This window comes from Pan paniscus, chromosome 7 (genome assembly GCF_029289425.2).
Source record: "Pan paniscus chromosome 7, NHGRI_mPanPan1-v2.0_pri, whole genome shotgun sequence".
In the NCBI taxonomy this organism is placed as follows: domain Eukaryota; kingdom Metazoa; phylum Chordata; class Mammalia; order Primates; family Hominidae; genus Pan; species Pan paniscus.
Window position 1 is genome coordinate 159911570 of NC_073256.2, and position 21894 is coordinate 159933463.

The 21894-nt window shown below is 60.1% G+C and overlaps 1 protein-coding gene across 13 annotated transcripts in view; it reads left to right on the forward strand.

Moving 5' to 3' along the window:
* Positions 1–21894, forward strand: part of ADGRB1 (adhesion G protein-coupled receptor B1) — a 97121-nt gene that overhangs the window by 30830 nt on the left and 44397 nt on the right. For all 13 annotated transcript variants that reach the window (XM_055117043.3, XM_055117036.2, XM_055117037.2 and 10 more), the window contains exons 10-17: positions 1019–1125; positions 1282–1476; positions 3380–3448; positions 4059–4167; positions 7765–7908; positions 8435–8510; positions 8736–8838; positions 10172–10215. In XM_055117043.3, coding sequence (XP_054973018.2) covers positions 1019–1125; positions 1282–1476; positions 3380–3448; positions 4059–4167; positions 7765–7908; positions 8435–8510; positions 8736–8838; positions 10172–10215 — 847 coding nt within the window. The remainder of the gene's footprint in view (positions 1–1018; positions 1126–1281; positions 1477–3379; positions 3449–4058; positions 4168–7764; positions 7909–8434; positions 8511–8735; positions 8839–10171; positions 10216–21894) is intronic.

The following is a 21894-nucleotide window of genomic DNA, read 5'->3' on the forward strand; positions in this document are numbered from 1 at the left end:
AGGAGTGCAGGTGCTTTATGTCCCTGACAGGCAGCAGGCAGAGAGGATGGGAGCCCGGGTTCAAACTCTGGTTCTGCCCTTGTTTGCTGTGTGACATTCAGAAACTGCCTTAACCTCCCTGAGCCTCAGTGTTCTCATCTGTAGGATGAGGGCAGTTGGGGTTCCTCTGCTCAGAGCTGCTGTGGGGAGGTGTGGGGGACGGCGGCAGGGGCGCTGTGTTGCCAGCTGCGGCTGCTGCTCCTCCCTCGCTCTTCTGATTACAGAACAGGGCATGTTCTTGGTAGCAGATTGCAAATGCTGAGAAGCAAAAAGAAGCACGTGAATGCCGCACGGTGGCGTGCCTCCCCTGGCCTTTGGTCTGCATGCGTGGCAGGGTCTCCCAGTGCCGCTCATTTTTGGCCCCATCTAAACCAGCATCTGCATCCAGTCCTGTGGCTCTTGTCAGGTGTCAGGGCTGTGACAGTTCTTTGTGGCTGCCGCCACCCTGTAAACACTCAGCTGTCCCTGTTTCTCTGATGATGTCCTGGGAGTGAGCTCTGTATCACAGGGTGTGCCGTGTTTAAGGCTGTTGTCCCCTTAATGCCCAGCGGCACCCCAAGGCTGCCCCCATGTCTCTGGGCCAGGCTGAGGCCCCTGTAGCCCTGTGGATGCAGCCAGGCAGGGGCCCAGGGTGCTGGCTCCCTCCAGGGCTCTGGGTTGGTTAGAAGGGGCTCCGAAGGAGGTCATGGCTGAACTCTGAAGGCCCTGCTCGGCCGAGATCTCCACCTCCATGCAGTGGGGTTCCTGAAGGCTTAGCTCCTGCTAGGTCCTGAGTCCTTGGGGCAGGTAGCAGCTGGAAATGTGTTGATGAAGGGAACGAGGTCCCTGCGTGGACTCTGCTCTCGGCGTGAGGCCATGGGCGAGTCCCTGTTTCTGGGGGCCACAGGGTCCCATCCAGAAGGTCTGCTGCCAGGGGCCAAGGGTGGGATTCCTGGGCCAGGCAGCAGGCATCCACCTGAGAAGGGGATGGTCTCCCCAGGACTCATCCTGCGACGGTGTGAGCTGGACGAGGAAGGCATCGCCTACTGGGAGCCCCCCACCTACATCCGCTGTGTTTCCATTGACTACAGAAACATCCAGATGATGGTGAGGGCCAGTTCCCGGGGGTCTCCAACCCCTCCCCAATCACCCTGGCCGCACAGGTTGGGACCCTGCAGAGGGTCCTAGGCATGGGAGGTCCTGGGTGGCTGCCTGGACGTGTTCCACAGAGGTGAAGGCACCCGCCCTCTCTGTCTTCCGCAGACCCGGGAGCACCTGGCCAAGGCTCAGCGAGGGCTGCCTGGGGAGGGGGTCTCGGAGGTCATCCAGACACTGGTGGAGATCTCTCAGGACGGGACCAGCTACAGTGGGGACCTGCTGTCCACCATCGATGTCCTGAGGAACATGACAGAGATTTTCCGGAGAGCGTACTACAGCCCCACCCCTGGGGACGTACAGGTGGGCTCCCCGAGGGGCATTTTGGAAGAGGGTGTCGGGAAGGTGTCTGGGGAGCCCTCCTCGACCTTAGAGATGGATCCCCAACCCTGGCCACAGCCCAGGCCCTAACCCATGTCATAGGTTGAACTCTGACCTTTGTCACACATTTAATCTTGGTCACACATTGAGCCCTGACCCTGGTCACACACTGAGCCCTGATCATAGGCTGAGCCCTGACCCTGATCACACGCTGAGCTCTGGTCGTAAGCTGAGCCCTGATCCTGGTCACACGCTGAGCCCTGGTCACATGCTGAGCCCTGACCCTGGTCACACACTGAGCCCTGATCATAGGCTGAGCCCTGACCCTGGTCACACGCTGAGCTCTGGTCATAAGCTGAGCCCGGATCCTGGTCACACACTGAGCTCTGGTCACACACTGAGCCCTGACCCTGGTCACACACTGAGCCCTGATCATAGGCTGAGCTCTGACCCTGGTCACATGCTGAGCTCTGGTCATAAGCTGAGCCCTGATCCTGGTCACACGCAGAGCTCTGGTCACACGCTGAGCCCTGACCCTGGTCACATGCTGAGCCCTAATCCTGGTCACGCACTGAGCCCCAACCCTGGTCACACACCATGTCCTGATCCTGGTCACACTCTGAGTCCTGACCCTTGTCACAAACTGAGCCCTGATCCTGATCATACACTGAGCCCTGACCCTGGTCACACTGAGCCCTGATCCTGGTCACACACTGAGCCCTGATCCTGGTCACACACTGAGCCCTGACCCTGGTCACACTGAGCCCTGATCCTGATCACACACTGAGCCCTGACCCTGGTCACACTGAGCCCTGATCCTGGTCACATTCTGAGCCCTGATCCTGGTCACACACTGAGCCCTGACCCTGGTCACACTGAGCCCTGATCCTGGTTACACTCAGAACCCTGACACTGGTCACCCACTGAACCCTGACCTTGGTCACATGCTGAACCCTGACCTTGGTCACATGCTGAACCCTGATCCTGGTCACATGCTGAGCACTGACCCTGGTCACACTGAGCCCTGACCCTGGTCACACACTGAGCCCTGACCCTGGTCACACTGAGCCCTGACCCTGGTCACACACTGAGCCCTGATCCTGGTCACACTGAGCCCTGATCCTGGTCACACACTGAGCCCTGACACTGGTCACATGCTGAACCCTGACCCTCCTCACATGCTGAGTCCTGACCCTGGTCACACGCTGAGCCTCAATCCTGGTCACACAGTGAACCCTGGCCCTGGTCACACACTGAGCCCTGATCCAGGTCACACACTGAGCCCTGACCCTGGTCACACGCTGAGCCCTGACCCTGGTCACACTGAGCCCTGACCCTGGTCACACGCTGAGCCCTGACCCTGGTCACACCCTGAGCCCTGACACTGGTCACATGCTGAGTCCTGACCCTGGTCACATGCTGAGTCCTGACCCTGGTCACACACTGAGCCTCAATCCTGGTTACATGCTGAACCCTGGCCCTGGTCACACACTGAGCCCTGGCCCTGGTCACATGCTGAGCCTCAATCCTAGTCACACACTGAGCCCTGGCCCTGGTCACACCCTGAGCCCTGATCCTGGTCACACTGAGCCCTGATCCTGGTCACACACTGAGCCCTGACACTGCCCTGGTCACATGCTGAACCCTGACCCTGGTCACATGCTGAGCCCTGACCCTGGTCACACACTGAGCCTCGATCCTGGTTACACACTGAACCCTGGCTCTGGTCACAGTGAGCTCTGACCCTGGTCACACACTGAGCCCTGATCCTGGTCACATATTGAGCCCTGACCCTGGTCACACACTGAATCCTGACCCTGGTCACAGTGAACGGTGATTTTGTGCCCTGTTCTCTGTCACTGGCCCTTCTTCCTCTTCTTTCCAGAACTTTGTCCAGATCCTTAGCAACCTGTTGGCAGAGGAGAATCGGGACAAGTGGGAGGAGGCCCAGCTGGTAGGGCCTGGGGCCCCTACGGTCAGCAGCCTCAGGAGGGGTGCAGGCACAGCTGGTGCCTCCCTGGTCTCCAGTCGGCCTGGGGTGGGGTCCCGCCAGGTGCTCTGGGTTTGGATCTCAGGATGGCCTCTTGCTAGTGTTGGCAGCACTGAGGAAGCTCAGCATTCCTAGCCTGTTTCCTCATTTGTCTAAGGACAGTCGTTTATTTCCTGGGGCTCAGTGAGGAGGTTCCAGAAAATACTGAGCACATGGGGATGCCGAGGCAGCTGGGACACAGAGCCTTCCTCATGTTGGGGCAGTGGGCAGTGCTCACTCCCCCAGGCTGACCTCCAGCCAGCCACCACTCCTAGCCCGGGCAGCACCCGGCATGGGGGCTGTGGGTATCCAGAGACGTTCCCCCATCCTGGGCTTCCCATGGGTGGGGCACAGCAGCCCCTCTGGGCATCTGCTTTCTCATCCCCAAAGTGGGGTACTCAGAGGTCACCAGCCCCACTTCTTCGAAATGTTAGGAAATGGCCAATAAGAAAAGGAGGGACAGGGAAGGGAAGGAGGCAGGGGCTAAGGGACAGCGGGGCCTCATCCCTGGGCTGCTCACCCCCCTGCCCTCCAGGCGGGCCCCAACGCCAAGGAGCTGTTCCGGCTGGTGGAGGACTTTGTGGATGTCATCGGCTTCCGCATGAAGGACCTGAGGGACGCATACCAGGTGACAGACAACCTGGGTAAGCCTGCCCACCTGCTGCCACCCCCCACGCCTTGCTTTGCAGCCCTGGGCCAGGCCCTTCTGCCTCAGCGTCCTCATCTGTATAAAGGGGCAGTGACCAGACAGCCTTTGTGGGCCCTCCCAGCCGATTTCTCAGATGGGTCCTGTTTTCAGTCTCCTGAGGGTTGATGATGTGGCCTAGGAGGGGACGAGACACAGCCCAGGGGGTGTGGACCTGGGAGCTCCGTCCCCAGCCAGCGCTTCGCATGTACCCACCTGGGGCCAGAGGGTATTCTGCCTGTCACCCCCAGTGCCCTCCCTGTGGAGCTTTAGAGGCAGGGGCTGTGCAAGCCACACCTTCCCTGCTTGTCAGTCCCAGTAGTGCCTTGCCAGAGGGGCCTGGACTCCACCCAGCTCCGTGGTGTCAGCCGAGTCTTAGTTTCCTCATTTCTAAAATGAGATGATAACGGTGCCCATCTCATGGGGAGGTAGAGACTGATGAGACGAGTGAGTGGCTGAATCCCAGGGTAAAAGGTGACTGTCATTACAAACACAGCAATTCTATTTAATGACTGTTACTACAGTGCCCTCAAATATCTCTCAAAAGCCACGTTTCTCAAACTTTCCCTGCCTTGATCAGAGAGTCTCTCAAAGCAGAGGACCCAGGAGTGGGTGCTGGCCCCAGCTGTGATCCCTGCTACTAGGGAGGCTGAGGTGGGAGGATTGCTTGAGCCCAGGAGTTTGAGACCAGCCTGGGCAGCACAGTGAGACCCTGTCTCTACAAATGTTTTTTAAAAAATTAGCACCAAGGAGGGAGAGTGTCACCTCCCCTGTGGGGATGCTTCACCTTTAGTGATATGACCAGGATCAGCTGAGCTTTGTCAGCACACACACCCTGGGGCCTTGCCCAGTGCCTATACTGGTGCCCAAGACATAACTGGTAGCCAGCTCCCAGAGCGCTCGGCACAGCCCACAGCCCCTGGAATGGCCCACACACGCTTCAAACCCTGAGCACCGTGGTTACCCCACATGCTTCATAACCCTGTCTCAGTCCATTTCCTGTTGCTGTCACTGAAGGGGTAATCTATAAAGATGAGAGGTTCTGGAGGCCGGAAAGTCCAAGATCACAGCTCCAGCTCTGAGTGAGCACCCTCCTGCTGCAGCACAGCATGGCAGAGGCAGCCCATGAGAGACAGAGCAAGTATGCCCGCTGAGGTCTCCCTTCCCATAATACCACTAAAGCCATCATGGGGGCCACCCTTGACCTCCCAAAGGCCCCACCCCCAAGTACCATTAGCAGATGAAATTGGGGATTCAATTTCCAACACGTGAACGTTTACAGGACACATTCAAGCTATAGCACACCACAGACACCCTGTGCATCCCGTATGCTCCACTCAGCTGTGCTCAGCCTCACTCACTCCCAGGACCCTGCTTCTCTGCCCAGGCCCCCACCCCTACATCCCTCCCTCACTCAGCTGCCAAGAACTGGACGCCAGTGAGAGTGGCTTCCCATCGCATCTCTTTATGCAAACCAGATGAAAGGAATAATCCCTCCCGACTGTCAGAGCTGTAGGCCAAAGTGACACAGAAGCTGCATGTAGACAGACTACGAAGGCTCGAACTCTGATCCCTGCAGCCAACCTTAAACCCAGAGACCTGCCATGACCGGGTTGATGACCCAGTGTTTTCACCAGTAGAAATGTCCATTTCAATATTCATCTCGTCAGAAGGTGCTTGGCACTCCCGAGGTGTCCCATCCCCAGGCCTAAAACAGACACAGTCCGAGGATATTTAAGTTAAGCAACCCTAACTTCCATGTGACCAGACCTGTACTGCAGGCGGCACTCAGACGTGTCTGGTGGAAACCATAGCTTCGGGCCTATTGTACTTGAACAAGTCCCACTAAAACATGTCCAAGACGGATCGACATTCTTATTATAATGTCTTTGGGAGGCTAACTAGCATTAACCTTTTAAATTAAAGACTGAGGTTAGGCACAGCGGCTCATGCCTGTAATCCCAGCAGTTTAGGAGGCCAAGGCAGGAGGATCGCTTGAGCCCAGGAGTTTGAGACCAGCCTGGGCAGCACAGTGAGACCCTGTCTCTACAAATGTTTTTTAAAAAATTAGCCAGGCATGGTGGTGCGCCTTTAGTCCCTGCTACTAGGGAGGCTGAGGTGGGAGGATCGCTTGAGCCCAGGAGGTCGAGGCTGCAGTGAGTTGTGATCACACCACTGCACTTCAGCCTGAGCAATAGGCTGTCTCTTTAAGGAACAAAAAAAGACAAAGTTCTGATTTTTCCATAGTGAAATGCCTCAGCTAGAAACATCAACACGACTGATTGCTACTACTTCAATAATTCTGCCACTTTTCATCTTGTTCCAATGAAATATTTCAAAGTTTGCCCCTTACCTGGGCACACCTGCCACAGCCCACCCTGGTGCCCATGCCAGCCCTCCACCGCCCCTCGATGACCCTGTGTCCAGCCTCCCACCCCTTCGCCTGCTCCAGGGCGCTGCTCCAGCGTCCGTCTGCCCCCATTCCCCGCTGCAGCTTCCCAGCAGCCCCTTGCCCCTGCAGGCCACCTGTCCTTTGACGTTTCCTCTTGTCCTCACCCCCGGTTCTCTGCTGGTCCCTCCTGCCCCTCCGCTCACTGGGTGCCCACCCAGTCCGAATTCCCTCTGCCCTCCATTGGGGCTGCCAGTGACATCCATGGTGCAAAACCCTGTTCTCGGGCGTCCGTGCCGCCCACTGCATTTGGCGCTACTGATGCACATGCCCTCTCCTCCTCTCCCTGCCGCATCTTGGGCTGCATTCTTGAGGCTCCACTGGGGCCTGTGAGGGCTGAGGCCACGGCCCCAGGGCCAGGTTCCCCCAGAACAGTGGGTCCCTGTCAGCACCTGCTTCCACCCCAGCGGCACTTCCCCAAACTCTCTTCCCGTCCAGTTGCCCCAAACCTGCTGCCTCGTCCCCACGTCCATTTGCCCCTAAACCTGCTGCCTCATCCCCATGCCCATCCACCCTGAGCTCAGGGCCCTTCCGCACCCTGATGCCTTCCTTCCCAGAATGGGAGGGAACATGGATCCCCTCTTTCACCGTGGCCCATGCTGCCCTTTGATGCCTGAGCCCTGAGGCAGGGCAGCCCCCATCCCCCTTCTACAGAGGGAGGGGAGGCGGGATCAGCTCACAGAGCTGGAGGGCAGCTGGGCTCCCCTGTCCCAGGAGGGAGTGGGGGGCGCTAAGGAGGTGCCTGGTCCCTGCGGATGCCTCCATGGCCACAGGACAGACCCCAGAATCTGCCTTTGACCACCTTCTGGGCCATGGAGGGTGGGAGGGGCAGGCTCCCTGCCCCTCACCGAGGCTCCAATTCAGCAGGACCAGGCCCGGCCCAGCCTCTGCCTGGTGCTCCTTGCTGTCTCTGCTCCTGGACCTCACCGAGGTTCTGGGGGCTGGGGCTGGGGCAGATGGCCCCCACACTCCTGCCTCTGAGCCATGGGCACCCCGCGGCATCACCCTGCACTGCCAGGCCTGCACCTCAACTCCCGCAGCTGAGGCCCCGCCACATCTGTGACTTTCCCTCCTCTCTGTCTCTCCCGCCTTTGACCCTGCTCCCAGTCCTCAGCATCCATAAGCTCCCAGCCAGCGGAGCCACTGACATCAGCTTCCCCATGAAGGGCTGGCGGGCCACGGGTGACTGGGCCAAGGTGCCGGAGGACAGGGTCACTGTGTCCAAGAGTGTCTTCTCCACAGGGCTGGCAGGTGAGGGGCCCAGGGAGTGGGGGGGACCTTCATGGGGGGCGTGGGCCCCAGAGTCGGACGGTCGCCACCCCTCTGGAGTCTAGCTGCTGCCTCAGAGTTGGGCGGTTCTCAAGGGGGTCCCCTTTTCCAGGAAGCCCTGCTTGCCCTCTCTGGGGCCAGGGCCTGCGGATCAACCCTGAGGCCCAGGCAGAGGGGTCAAGATGAACCACCTTGCTTCAGGGAGGGACAGGGAGTCACGTGTCAAGGACCCTGTTACCTGGAAGAGAGCCATGTCCTGCCTGCCCATAGCTCTCAGGATGCCCCAGGGAATGGCCCGGTCTCCCTCTTCCCACGTGCCTGTTGCCCCAGCTCCCTGGCTGCAGCACTGTTTCCGTGGGTGGGTGGGCCTCACCATCCGCCAGGGCCCTGGACACGACCTTGAAGATGGGCAGCAGATGCCAGTGACAGCGGGGTCCAGGCCAGGCTGCCAAGTCCCACCCTGGCTGTGGGGATGGCGGGCCGGGGTTGACAGTGCACTTTCTTCCAGAGGCCGATGAAGCATCCGTGTTTGTGGTGGGCACCGTGCTCTACAGGAACCTGGGCAGCTTCCTGGCCCTGCAGAGGTGGGGAGCGCCGGGCAGGTGGGGTGGGCAGTGCAGGGCAGGTGGGGTGGGCAGGACCCCAGCCACAGGATGTGAAGGGGGAGGCCAGGGGGCCTGGAGGAGTGTGGATGATGGGCTGTGGAGGGTGGCGGCAGGTACAGGGGCCCTCGGGGGCACCTGGGGAGGGGCCAGGAGGAGCCTGGGCTGGGAGGGCTCCCCCGACACCTGTGCCTCTGGCTCTTGCAGGAACACGACCGTCCTGAATTCCAAGGTGATCTCCGTGACTGTGAAACCCCCGCCTCGCTCCCTGCGCACACCCTTGGAGATCGAGTTTGCCCACATGTATAATGTGAGTGCCGTCCACGTGCACACTCTGATGCCAGCAGAAACGCGTGTGCACGAATTCTGTCCCACTCCTCAGCCACTAAGCCTTTGGGGCCTCCTCACAACAGCTTTAACCTTCGAGAGCTGCTTTTATCCCTGGATTACAGGTGGGGAAACAGGCTCAGAGAGGTGCGGTGACTTGCCCGGGGTCACACAGCAAGTGAGGTGCCGAAACCCCATCTGTGCCTGACTCCCCACCTGGGCTCCAACCACTCTGCCCTCCAGCCCCCATTGGCCTGGTTGTTCCCCTTCTGAGAAGTGGAGCCCGTCCCATGACTTCTGGCCCCCTAACGCCTGACCACCGAGAAGCTGGGGGTGTAAGTACACCCTCTGCCGGCCCCGCCAGGGCTGACGCCAGGCCTCGTCTGCAGGGGCCCTGGGATTTCAGCACAGGAGCGTCCTCCCAGGACTCCCTGGCGGGAAGCCCCAGCCTCCAGGCCACGGCTGCTATGTGAGCCCTGCTAGGTCCCAACCCTGCTCCTTGGAGCTCTCCAGAGCCCTTCCTTGGGCCTCAGAGGAGTAGGGGCCGAGATGCCCTTCTGATGGGCCGAGAACCAGGGCCCCCAGGGAACACGTTGCCTGGGTTACCGCACCAGGACTGGGCAGTGCCAGGCCTCCAGCCCAGGCCAGGGCTGTAGGAAGGCACGGGAGAACCCAGCCGTGTCCTTTCTAGCTGTGTGACCTTGGGAGAGTTATTCAACCTCTCTGTGCCGTGGTTCCCTCCCTTATCAAGTGGGAACAATAGGGCTGGGTGAGGACTGAGTCTCACAGCTGCTCAGAGCAGGCCGCACCTGAGAGCCACCCTCAGGAGCTGTGGCCATCTCTGCTGTCACTGCCCCATCTTGGCAGTGCTAGTGTGTGGCAGGCCTGGCAAGGCTGTGTCCCAGGAATGCTAGCAGGACATCAGAGCAGTGCAGGGTGCTCACAGAGGCCACTGTGTGCCCGGTGACCCCTGCTCACTAGGCCCCGGGGGAAGGGTCTTCCCATCACCCTACTTCATACCAGAGACGGACTTCAGCCATTGCTGCCCAGCCTGGCCACTGGACCTGGGCTCTGGGAGGGGCCAGGAGCTGCCCGAGGCCACATGGGTGGTGGGGGCTTGTGCCAAGCCCAGGTGACCTTGGGCCACTGCTGTCTCCACCCTGGACTCAGTTTCCTCCTCGCAAAACGCAGTCTGTTAAGGGGCCCGCACGGGTAGCATGCCTGGCAGCACACCTTTAGGTGGGTCCCATGGTGACCCGAGGGTGGGGGCTGGTCCTGGCTGCCAGGGGCCCTGACTCCTCTGCCCTCTCTCCCAGGGCACCACCAACCAGACCTGTATCCTGTGGGATGAGACAGATGTGTAAGTTCACTTGGATTTCATGGCCGTGGGGGTCTGGGGTGGGGTTCGTGGGAGGCTGGCCCAGTAGGGGAGGGGTGCAGGTTTCAGGTCTTGTCCACTTGCCCCCCAGCTGTCTGTGTACCCTCATGGGCCTCCGTGTCACCACCTGTCACTCACTGTCTGGCTCTGGAGCCCACCAGGCCGCCTCCCACCCCCTCCCAGGGAAGTCCACAGTTCAGGGAGGAGCGGACATGGAGGTCCAACCCCAGGCCAGGTGATGGGCAGGCGTCCTGGCCTGCCACCTGCCCCCAGCCCCATGCCCACAGCAGGCGGAATCCTGGCATTCAGGTCTGCAGGTGGGTGCCAGGCGCTGAGGGGCTGCGAAAGCTTCCATGACAGACCAGGGCAGCATGGGGTGGAACTGGAACTTCAGGCTCATCAGATGGGGGCGTGGGCCCCTGGGGACTTCAGTGGCCATATGTCCTGTGCCAGTTGCAGGCCAAGCACTTGTTGGGTGCCGGCTGGCCCAGGCGCTGTGGCATAGCTGGAGCAAGTTCCACGCCCCATGTGGGGTTCCGCAAGGAGCAGTCAGGCTGTGGGGTGCCATCTCGGGGCCCTGGTGGGTGTGCCAGAGTGGGGCCATCCTCCCAGACAGCAAGGTGGGGGCAGCGAAGAGAAGCTCGCCCAGTCACAGGAAGAGTCTGTGTAAAGGCCCAAAGTGCCAGCGCCCAGGGCTGAGCTGGGCCAGGATGTGGGGAGATGGATAGAGCGATGGCGGCCGGGTCCCGACATTTGGCTCCGGCCTGAGGGGTCCTCAGTGTGTGGTCAGCGACCTGGGTGTGTGCACCCTGCCACCCGCCTCCTCCGAGCATGTTCCTCCGGCTCCCTCAGCCCCAGTCCCTCCTGGCTGCTCTGACATCACCAGCCTCAGGCCTCCCTGCACCCCTTTCCCGGGCTGAGTGTGTGCGGTCAGCATGGCCACCTGGGTGCCAGTGGCACTTGTGATGGTCCCTTGCGTGGTGGGTAGTTCAGTGACAAGGGAAGGCTCCGTGAGTGGCAGGCGTTGGAGGACAAGGCTGCCTGACAGGGAGAGGGAGGCAGGTGGCTCAGGAGGAGACAGCTGGAGCAAGGGCAGGGAGGCTGAGGGCATGAGGAGCAGGGAGCCGGCCAGGAGGAGCAGTCAGAGGCAGGCAGGGGCTCAGGGGAGGCCGCGGCAGGGTGAGGACAGTTAGTGGGGGCTGGGTGTCATGACTCTCCACCTACCCACCACCCATCCACCCTCTCCTCTGTCCGCCTGTTCTTTAATCTATACCCACTGCCACCACCCTCCACCCACCAACTATCAACCCTCTCCTTCGTCCACCTGTTCTTTAATCTATATCCACTGCCACCACCCTCCACCCACCAACCATCAACCCTCTCCTCTGTCTGCCTGTTCTTTAATCTATACCCGCTGCCACCACCCTCCACCCACCAACCATCAACCCTCTCCTTCGTCCACCTGTTCTTTAATCTATATCCGCTGCCACCACCCTCCACCCACCGACCATCAACCCTCTCCTTCGTACACCTGTTCTTTAATCTATATCCACTGCCACCACCCTCCACCCACCGACCATCAACCCTCTCCTTCGTCCACCTGTTCTTTAATCTATATCCGCTGCCACCACCCTCCACCCACCAACCATCAACCCTCTCCTCTGTCCGCCTGTTCTTTAATCTATATCCACTGCCACCACCCTCCACCCACCAACCATCAACCCTCTCCTTCGTCCACCTGTTCTTTAATCTATATCCACCCTCTCCTCTGTCCGCCTGTTCTTTAATCTATATCCACTGCCACCACCCTCCACCCACCAACCATCAACCCTCTCCTTCGTCCACCTGTTCTTTAATCTATATCCACTGCCACCACCCTCCACCCACCAACCATCCACCCTCTCCTTCGTCCACCTGTTCTTTAATCTATATCCACTGCCACCACCCTCCACCCACCGACCATCAACCCTCTCCTCCGTCCGCCTGTTCTTTAATCCATCCGCCCATCGCCCACTGCTCACCACCCTTCCTCCGGCGGTCACTACCCTCTGATGGGCACTATTCTGGCAGGTCCCAGCCTTTAGCCTCCTCTCCCCAGTGAGGAGGGTTGGGGAACAGGGACAGACGGAGCAGTGTGGTGATGCCCGGCCGTGCATGGGCCAGGAAGGGAAGCTAGCAGGGTCTGGATGTGGGTGGGGAGGGGCCTTTGCAAGCAGGGTCATGCACGCCTCCGAGGGAAGGGGAGGTTTCGGCAGAGGCCTGGCAAGCACAGCTCTGCGCGTGAGTGTCTGGGGATGAGCGTTGCAGGGGAAGGAGCAGCCAGGGCAAAGGCCTCAAGGTGGGATTGGCAGGTCACGCCAGGCTCCTGCCTTCTCTGCACCCCACACGGTGGACTCTGCTATGTTTCCTGCCCTGGGTCTGGGGTTGGCAGCTGGGCTGGGGAAAGCTGGGTGCCCTGCAGCCCTGGGGAGCCAGCTTGGGAGCCAGCTCTCTAGCTGTCGTAAGGGTGGAAAAAGAAAATGCAAGAAAAAAGCCCCCCTGCTTGCATGACCCAGGCCCACCCCTGGGCTTTGCATTTTCAGGGGGTGGCAGTGCGGGGGCTGCAGGTGGGTCTCTCACCCCCACAGCCCCAGCACTTCCACCAGCACAGGCCCCTCCCCACAGTGCAGAAACCCTCCATCCGGGCTGTTTGCCGGCTGCGGCAGCTCTCGGGGGGCTGCGCCCTGGTTCACTCAACCAGCCCCTGCTGGTGGCCTTCAAGAGCCTTCCCTCTCTACCAGCATAAATGCCAGCGTGACCAGCGATCTTGCGAGGACAGCTTCACCCGTACTTCTGATTGCTCCCTGGGGATCAGTCCCCAGGCAGTCTTATCAGGTGGAGGGTGCGGGCCCCTGGGGGGCCTGCAGAGTAAATTGCTTTTTAGAAAGGAAAGCATCCCCTTTGTCCTCCAGGGCAGCAGGCTGTGAGGGGCCTGTCCAGTGAGCCGGGACAAGGACGCTGCCCCAGGGACCCAACTGTGGCCGAAGAGGACATGCTGCATGGCCTTGGGCAGAGCCTGTGCCCTGGGAGCCTTGGCTTCCTGACCCTATGGCCAGGGTCTGCCTGCTTTTAGGCGGGGGCGGGGGCAGCAGGACGGCGGTCAAGTCCTCAGGGTGTTTGGCGTCTGCGTGGCCTCTGTCGACCCTAAAAGTCACAGGTGTGGGGAAGGCCCAGGACCCACCAGTCACACCAGGTGTTCCACCCACCCCGTCACCGGCTGGGTGCACTGAGTGCTAAGGTCTTGGTGCCTGGGTCCAGGACTTCAGGACAGGAGGACAGGAGGCAGGTGCCGGTGTGGCCCACGCAGTGCCTGGCAGCATTGTGCCCAAGTTGCCTCTTGGGTCCTTGACCCTGCCCGGCAGCCAGGCCACGCTGCACACCTACTGCCTGTGAGGAGCTGAGGCCCTGAGACTCCTACAGTCCCGCTGAAAGCACAGCGCAGTGATCGAGGCCATCTGCTCTGGAACTGGGCAGCCTGGAGCCCTAGAGGGTGGGCCACGGCTGGCAGGGAGGGACTGGGGCTGACCTCGGTCCCCTTTCTTCTGCCCCTCACCTCCCCTCCACTCTGAGTTGGATGGCACCTCCCTTGACTGCTGCAGGGGCCACTCCTCGCCCTGTGAACTGTCTCCGGGGAGCTGAGTTTCCCAGTTGACCTGAAGTGGAGACCACGGGCAGGGGCCCAGGTCTGTTTCCACCAGGGCACCAAGGGACCGGGTCCAAGCTGGTGTGGGCCTGTGTCGGTGTGCACTTGGATGGGAAAGAGTCTCATGCGTCTGGGGAGGGGTTCTGTGTGTGAGGAGCACAGTGGTTTGTAGCGGGAGGGGAGTGAGAGCCATCAGTCACCATCAGCTGAGAAGTAGTGAACTCTTAGAGCTGTAATTGTTATTCATAACTGAACTGGTCACAGATAGAGCCCAGATCCCAAACTCAGACTGAGTTTTTACCCTGTTCACACACTGAGTTCTGATCCTACTCACTCACTGAGCCCTGATCCTGGTCATAGGCTGAGCCCTGATCCTAGTCACATACTAAGCCCTGATCCTGGTCACAGGCTGAGCCCTGGCCCAGTTCATACATTGAGCCCAGATCTTAGCCACACATAGTCCTGACCTTGGTCATACACTGGGCCCTGATCCTGGTCACAGGCTGAGTCCTGCTCTGGTGTCTTAGCTGGAATGACTTGTGTGTGTCACATGCTTGTAGGGCCACCTCCTCTTCCAGCCACATACAGCAACTGACCATGTGACCCACTCAGCCTAGAAAGACTTACAGGCTTCCACTGCAATGCAAGTCACCTGCCTGCCTCACCCCGGTTGTGCAGACACACTTGCACCCATGGGCTTAACACTCAAGCCCATGATGTCTGCTCATGCTCTGTAAACCCTGAGCCCTAAGAGCACCTGGTGTCCCTGCACCCCAGAAACCAGATCCGTAACCAAACCCCAACCTCCCAGGCCCAAACACCCTGGGTCATCCAGTCCTGAACGCTGGCCTGGCAGCATGGCTCAGGTGCTCCTGCTCCCCCACACCCCTGCACCAGCCTGGCTTGTAGTGCTGAGGGCCTGGGGACTGGGGATGCTAGGGAGGAAAATGGGGAGCAAAGCGGGGGGTGGGGGTTGCAGAGTTCTCATATGTTCCAAGCCATAGACACTGCCCCTACCGTAGCCCATCCCTGTATAGTTCCTTGACCACAGGTGTCTCTACTGGAGTGGGGTGGAGTGGGGGGACAGTGGCAGTTATGTCAAAGTCATGTCTGTATCCCTAGAATTGAGCCCTGACCCAGTGAGAATCAACAGTGGTTTATGAGCAAGGCAGTGATTACGTGGCTGAATGCAGAAATGGATGTGCGAAGGGGTTCTTGGTAGGCAGTGTGGACAAGCGAGGGTGTGGATAATCTGTGGGAGCCGGCTGTTTGCCAGAGGGATGCACCCAGGGTGCAGCTGTGGGTTGCTGGGGGATGGGGAGGCAGCGGAAGAACAGTCTCATGGCTGGGTGAGTGACCAGTGATGGCTGGCATGGGAAAGGGTGGGTGGGCGGACTGTGGATGACAGCATGCATGGAAGGCTAGAGACAGGGGTGGATGGATGGGTGACTGAGAGAAGGAAAGAAGATGGAAGGTGTCTGGAAGGATAGAGAATCAGTTTCCCAGGGCTGCCCTAACAAACTGCCAAAATTACCACAAACCAGGTGGTTTAAAACAACAGATATCTATTATCTCCCAGTTCTGGAGGCCAGAATCTTGAAATCAAAGTGTTAGTAGGGCCATGCTCCTTCCAAAGGCTCTAGGAAAGATTCCTTCCTTGCCTCTTCCAGCTTCTGGTGGCTCTAGGAAATCCTTGGTGTTCCTTGGCTTGTGGCGGCGTCACTCCGGTCTCTGCTGCTGTCTTTTCCTGGCCTTCTGTCTTGTGTATCTCTGTACTTTCCTCTTCTTGTAAGGACCCCAATCATGGATCTATGCCCCCCGCCAAATCCAGTGTGGTATCAGTCAAGATCCATAACTCAATTACATCTACAAAAACCATGTTTCCAAATAAAATCATATTCGTAGGTTCTGGGGGTTAGGACTTGGACATATATTGGGGAGAAGTGGATGATGGATGGATGGATGGATGAGTAGATGGGTGGGTGGATGAGTGCCTGAGTGGGTGGGTGGGTGAGTGGATGGATAGGTGGGTGGGTGGATGGGTGGATGGATACGTGGGTGGCTGGATGGATGTGTAAATGGTAGATAGATGGATGAGTGAATAGGTGAATGGGTGGATGGATAGGTGGGTGTGTGAATGACTGGATGTGTGGATAGAGGTATGGATGGATGGGTGGGTGGCTGGCTGGATGTATAGATGGTAGATGGGTAGACGGGTGAATAGGTGTGTGGGTGGGTGGGTGGATGGGTGCGTGAATGACTGAATGTGTGGATGGAGGTATGGATGGATGGATAGATAGGTGGCTGGCTGGATGTAGAGATGGTAGATGGGTAGATGGGTGGGTAGATGGGTGTGTGGGTGGCTGGATGTGCAGATGGAGGTATGGATGGGTGGGTGGCTGGATGTGTAGATGGATAGATGGGTGAATAGGTGGGTGGATAAGTGTGTGGGTGACTGGATGTGTGAATGGAGGTATGGACGGCTGGGTGGGTGGCTGGATACATGAGTGGATGAGTGAATGATGGGTGGAGAAAAGGATGGGCTGGTGGGTGACAGGAAGTTGATGGAGGCCAGTAGCACACATTGGGAGTTAGATTCTGTGGTCCTGAAAGGACAGCTCCCTGGGTGTTTTACACGTAAGAGTTGCAAATATCTTTCAGTCTTTTAAAACTGCTCTAAAAAATGTAAATAACCCAGAGTTTACCGAGTATAAAAGTCAGAGCTAGCAAGATCCTGAAAGATCATGCACTCTGTCTTTACTCGAAGCGTGGTTCAGTGGCGTCCCAGAGCGGGGATGTTAGTACAAGCCGGGCCACAGACCTGAAGCCCTTACCGTGCTACCCTAGCGTTTATGGGGTGTTCTGCCAGAAGCCAGCCCATCCTCATGGCTTTAGGAAGGGCAGCGTTCCGTGTGCTCCCAAGTCCATATTGACCATAATGACCTGAGAAGTCCTGCAGGAGACTCCTGTCCAACTGGGCTGGGAGTTTCCCAACTTTGCTGGCTCTCAGAACCCTTATTCTGCCGGACATGGTCCCCTCCTGGTAGGCGTGTGTGGAAGGAGGATGTGTGAGAGGGACATTTGCTGGACTCCTTTCCTGAAGCTCAGCCTCAGGCCAGGCACCATGAGAGCTGCCTCACTCAGTGCACACAGGCTGTCTCAGGTCACACGTCTTTATTAACCGATTTTACAGCTGAGGAGACTGAGGCCCAGAGTGCTCACTGGCAGATCCAGGGCCACCTCATGGTTGTTCCCATCTGGCCTGTGCGGGCCTCCAGCCCTGCCTCCTGTGGGGCCCCTGTCAGGTTCAGCTGTCCTGGCTCGGGACCCAGACCCTGGTCCCTCCCTGGGACCCCTGCCCAAGTGAGCATCCTGGTCCCTTTAAGAGCCTCTCCCTCACCCACCCCTTTCCTGGTTTCCTTGGAGAGGGCAGTGAGGGGGCAGGCCAAGGGGGGGGGAAGCGGAAGGAAGACTTGGCAGGGTCCCCGGGTCGCTGTCAGCAGCCGGTTCCCAGCTCAGTCTCTCCCACGCCGGCCGGTTCCTGATGGGGGCAGAGGAGGCTGGGGGAGGGGTGCAGGGGGAGGGGACGCACCCAACACAGAGGCCTCTTTGGTGGCCTGGGAAGAGCCTCAGTATCTGCACCATGATCGAGGAGGGAGGAGGAGGATGAGCCTCTCCCAGCTTGGGTGGGGCCTCGGGGACAGGGGAGAGGTGGAGTGCTGCTCTCAAAGATGAGCCCACCCTGGCCTAGCTTCTGCCCCTGCAGCAGCTTGGGCCTGACACCAGCCCCTTCCCGGGTACCCCTTTCTCTGAATGTCCTCTTGGTTGGACCTTGGGTAGGGGCAGCAGGGGCTGGCAGAGGCCTGTGTGGGCCTGTTCTTTCTGGGCGCAGGGTCCTCGCCCATGCAGGGGCTCGTGGCAGCTTTCAGAGTTGGAGGGAATGGACCAGGTTGTAAGGTCACGGCTGCGGGCAAGCCCCCATGGCCTGAACTTGGAGTGGGCTAGCCTCCTCCCAGTCCAGGACAGACCCTCGGGCCTGCCCAAGGTCTCTGCATCTGGGAATGGACCCAGCTCTTCTGCCTGGCCCAGGGGCCTCTCAGCTGCCCTTACCCAGGCCCTCTTACTCCCCCACAGGGCCTGCTTGGGAACTCTGGGACCCCATCTGTCCCTGCCCAGTGCCCTCTTCTCCACGTGCTCCAGGCTGTCTCTGCCCACTGCCCTGCCCCCCCACCCCTGTCTCTTTCTTCCTGGCAGCGGCTTCGATCTGCAGTGAATCCTTGGATCCGTGTGTGTTCGATCCGCCCTACCCCAGCAGAGCAGGAGCCCCCGAGGGCAGGGCCTGGGTCTCTGCCATGGCTCCAGGCACACAGCACCCCTCAGGAGAAGTTTGTTCAGGGAGTCTGAGTGTGCCCCGTGTTAACAGGGTCACTCCCTCTCTGGAGCTGGGGGCTTCCACATTCATTGGCTCACACACTCAGGCTGCCCAGGACGCAGCTGTGAGTTGCCCCGTGCCTGCTTGGGCCCCTGTGTCCTGAGGGCTGGGGGCGTGCAAGTCTTATAGTTGGGGCTGGCAGCCAGGGCAGCCCCTCCCTCAAGCACAGAATTCGTAGATCTGGCCACACTGGCTGTGCGCGCCCAGGCCTCAGTTTCCTTAACTGTGCAATGGGACAGGAGATCAGGGACCACTATATTGAGAGTCTGTGCCCTCCTCTCAGTCCAGGGAGCTTCCTGGGCAACTGGAGACCACCAGCCACCAGCAAGGGCCCAGGGCCGCTGCACCTCCCCTGCCTACCACTCCCCGCACACCTCCCGCCTGCCCACCCTTCCCCTGCCCACACTACCCCTCCTGCCTCCATTCTTTTTCTTCTATAGAAAGTCTGCCAGATGCATGGCCTGTGACAGCCCCCATGTGGCATAGCTGGGAGGGGCTTCGGCAGTGGAGGAGGGGACAGGTGGGCATAACAGACCCGCTAGTCTGCCTGCCAGACCTCTGTGCCACTGCCTCCCCGGGGCCCCAGCCTCTCTCTCCCTCTCTTGGGAGCTTGGCTGTGGCTCCCAGGCCTGCCCCAGCCACAGGCTGCTAGGGCTTTGCTCACCCCGTTCCTGGTGGGCAGTGCTATTCATCCCCCACCAACCCCAGCTGTGCCAAGTGGGGGAGCCCGTGGGCTGCGAATGCCCACTCCAGGCAGGCCCCTCACTGGCACCCACACACAGGGTAGCTTGGCAGTTGGGAGGGGCAGAGCTCCAGCCCTGTTCCTCACTGGCGGGGAGGCCGTGGGTGACTTTCTCCAGCCCCGGCCCTGTTCCTCACTGGCAGGGTGGTTATGGGTGACTTCCCCCTCCTCTAGTCTTGGCTCCCGTGTCTTTAAAGCCAGGCTGCTGTGAGTATTACGGAACGAGAGTTAGGCTGCTCAGCAGGTGGGCACCGTCCTACCCTCCAAGTCCAGGACGGCTTCTGAGAGGATGGCAGGCAGCTGCTCAACAGAGCGCCACCCTTGGGGGCCGGAGACTTGGGGTACAGCCACTCGCGTGCTGGGATTCGGGGCCAGTTCTGGGAGTGGGCTTCCTAGAGGAAGGGAGGGAGCATGCACCGGCTATGAAGAGGGAGCTGGAGTCCACGCCAGGCCCCAGGCACCTCAAAGGCCCAGAGGCCGAGTGCCGCGGTGGGAGCGCTGCCTGCAAGGTGTCTGTGAGAGGTGGGGTTGGGAGCGGCTGGGGTGGGTGAGGCTGCTCAGGCCCTGGGCCTCCGGGGGCCCCTTGCCTGCGTCCCCATGCCACCTTTTAGAAGCAGACAGGGTGAGCTCTCTGGCCCTGAAGGTGAGCAGAGATGGAATAGCTGGGGGTAGCGGGGGCGTGCAAGGAGAGGGCCGCCACTTCCTGGGTGCCTGCTCGGTGCCGGGCCTTCTGCCAGGAGCTTGGAAGAGCCAGACAGGCCCAGACCTGGACCAGAAGCTGGCACTCAGAATGGGGTCACAGCAGGCTTATGGGTTTGGGCCCAAGTGGAGCGACCCCTCAATGCCCACCCGGCTCCTTTGCACCCAGATGGCCCCTGGCAGCCATCTCAGCCGGCCCTAGGCCTGGAGCCCTGCCTGTAGGGCTGGCTCCTGGGCCATGTCTGAGCCTCCCTCAGCACGGACAGGTCTGCGACTGGGGCCCGCAGGGCTTCTCACGTTCCTCACAATGCAAGATGCCAGTCCCATGGCTGCCGTCCGGCGCTGCCTGGGATCGGGGCGGGCAGGCTGGACATTTGTGTTTCGCCCCCACCCCGCACCGCTCCTCCACCTCCCCCCGCGCCGCTCCTCCCCCGCCCCCCGCTCCGTTCCTCCCCCGCCCCCCACACCGCTCCTCCACCACCCCCCACACCGCTCCTCCACCACCCCCCCATGCCCTCCTCCCCCGCCCCCCGCGCCCTCCTCCACCTCCCCACGCGCCGCTCCTCCCCCGCCCCCCACGCCGCTCCTCCCCCGCCCCCCACACCGCTCCTCCACCACCCCCCCATGCCCTCCTCCACCTCCCCACGCGCCGCTCCTCCCCCGCCCCCCGCGCCGCTCCTCCCCCGCCCCCCGTGCCCTCCTCCACCTCCCCCCGCGCCGCTCCTCCCCCGCCCCCCACACCGCTCCTCCGCCGCCCCCCCATGCCCTCCTCCACCTTGGGAGCTCCTCTCAGTCGTGCCTCGTGGGGGCGAGGGCAGGTGGAGGGGTGGCTGCAGGGGTCCAGGCCACGGGGATGGGCCTGGAAGGCCGTGAGCCTCTTCCGCTCAGCACCCGTGTCCCTGTCCCCAGGAGCACAATGGCTCATTTAAGGCAGCAGAAAAGGCTTCATCAAAGCCCCACCTTCCCAGGCCCCTCAGTGTTACCCTGAGGTCAGAGAGGGAGGGTGGTGACTGACTGTTCTGAAGGATGTGGGAAGGCAGGATATGAGGTAGACAAAGGGAAGGACTTCCACGTGAGCAAGGATGGGAAAAGTGGCCCTGAGTGTCCATTCTCTGACCTTGCCCTTGGTGCACAGGTGCCTGGAAGCAGGGGGATGGTGGAACAATCTGGAGGTCACCAGAGATGACTGCAGGGAGTGGGGTCAGCCTGGAGATCCCTGGAGGGCAGGGGTGTCAGGTGTGACAGGCAGTGGTGATGGCGTGGATGCCCTGTTGCTGGTGATGGTGGTGGCCGTCCCTCCTGCCAGCCTGGTTCTGCTTGCACTGCGCCTTGGACATGGTGAGCACGGGATAAACACTTGTTGTCGAATGCTGGTGACTGTTACCAGGCTAGTGTCAGTTCCAGGGACAGTGACGGAGCTGGTTCTGATGAGGCGATGGCAGTGTTGGAGACGAGAATGATGATGTGCTTATAGTGGAGGTGACGCTGGTGACCATGGGTGACCGGTGGTCATTGTGATGACTGTGAAGGGACAGTAAAGGTGACGGTTGTGGTGACAGTGGTGGTAATGACTGTGCTGTTAATGGCAGTGGTGGTGGTGGTGGTGATGATGGAGGTGATGGTAGTGATGCAGTCATCACTGTGGTTTTGATGATGACAGTGGTGGTGGTGGTCGTGGTCATAGTGATGGTGGTGGTAGTGATGGTTGTGTGGTTTTGACGATGGAGGTGGGGTGGTGGTGGTGATAGTGAGGGTGATGTGGTGGTGGTGGTGATGGTGGTGGTGGTGATGGCAATGGTGGGGTGGTGGTAGTGATGGCTGTGTGGTTTTGATGATGGAGGAGGGGTGGTGGTGGTGATGATGGGGTGGTGGTAGTAATGGTTGTGTGGTTTTGAGGATGGAGGTAGGGTGGTGGGGTGATTATGGGGTGGTGGTGGTGATGATGGGGTGGTGGTAGTAATGATTGTGTGGTTTTGATGATGACGGTGGTGGTGGTGGTGATGGTGGTGATGGTGGTGGTGGTGATGGTGGGGGTGGTGGTGGTGATGGTGGTGATGGTGGTGGTGGTGATGGTGGTGATGGTGATGGTGATGATGGGGTTGTGGT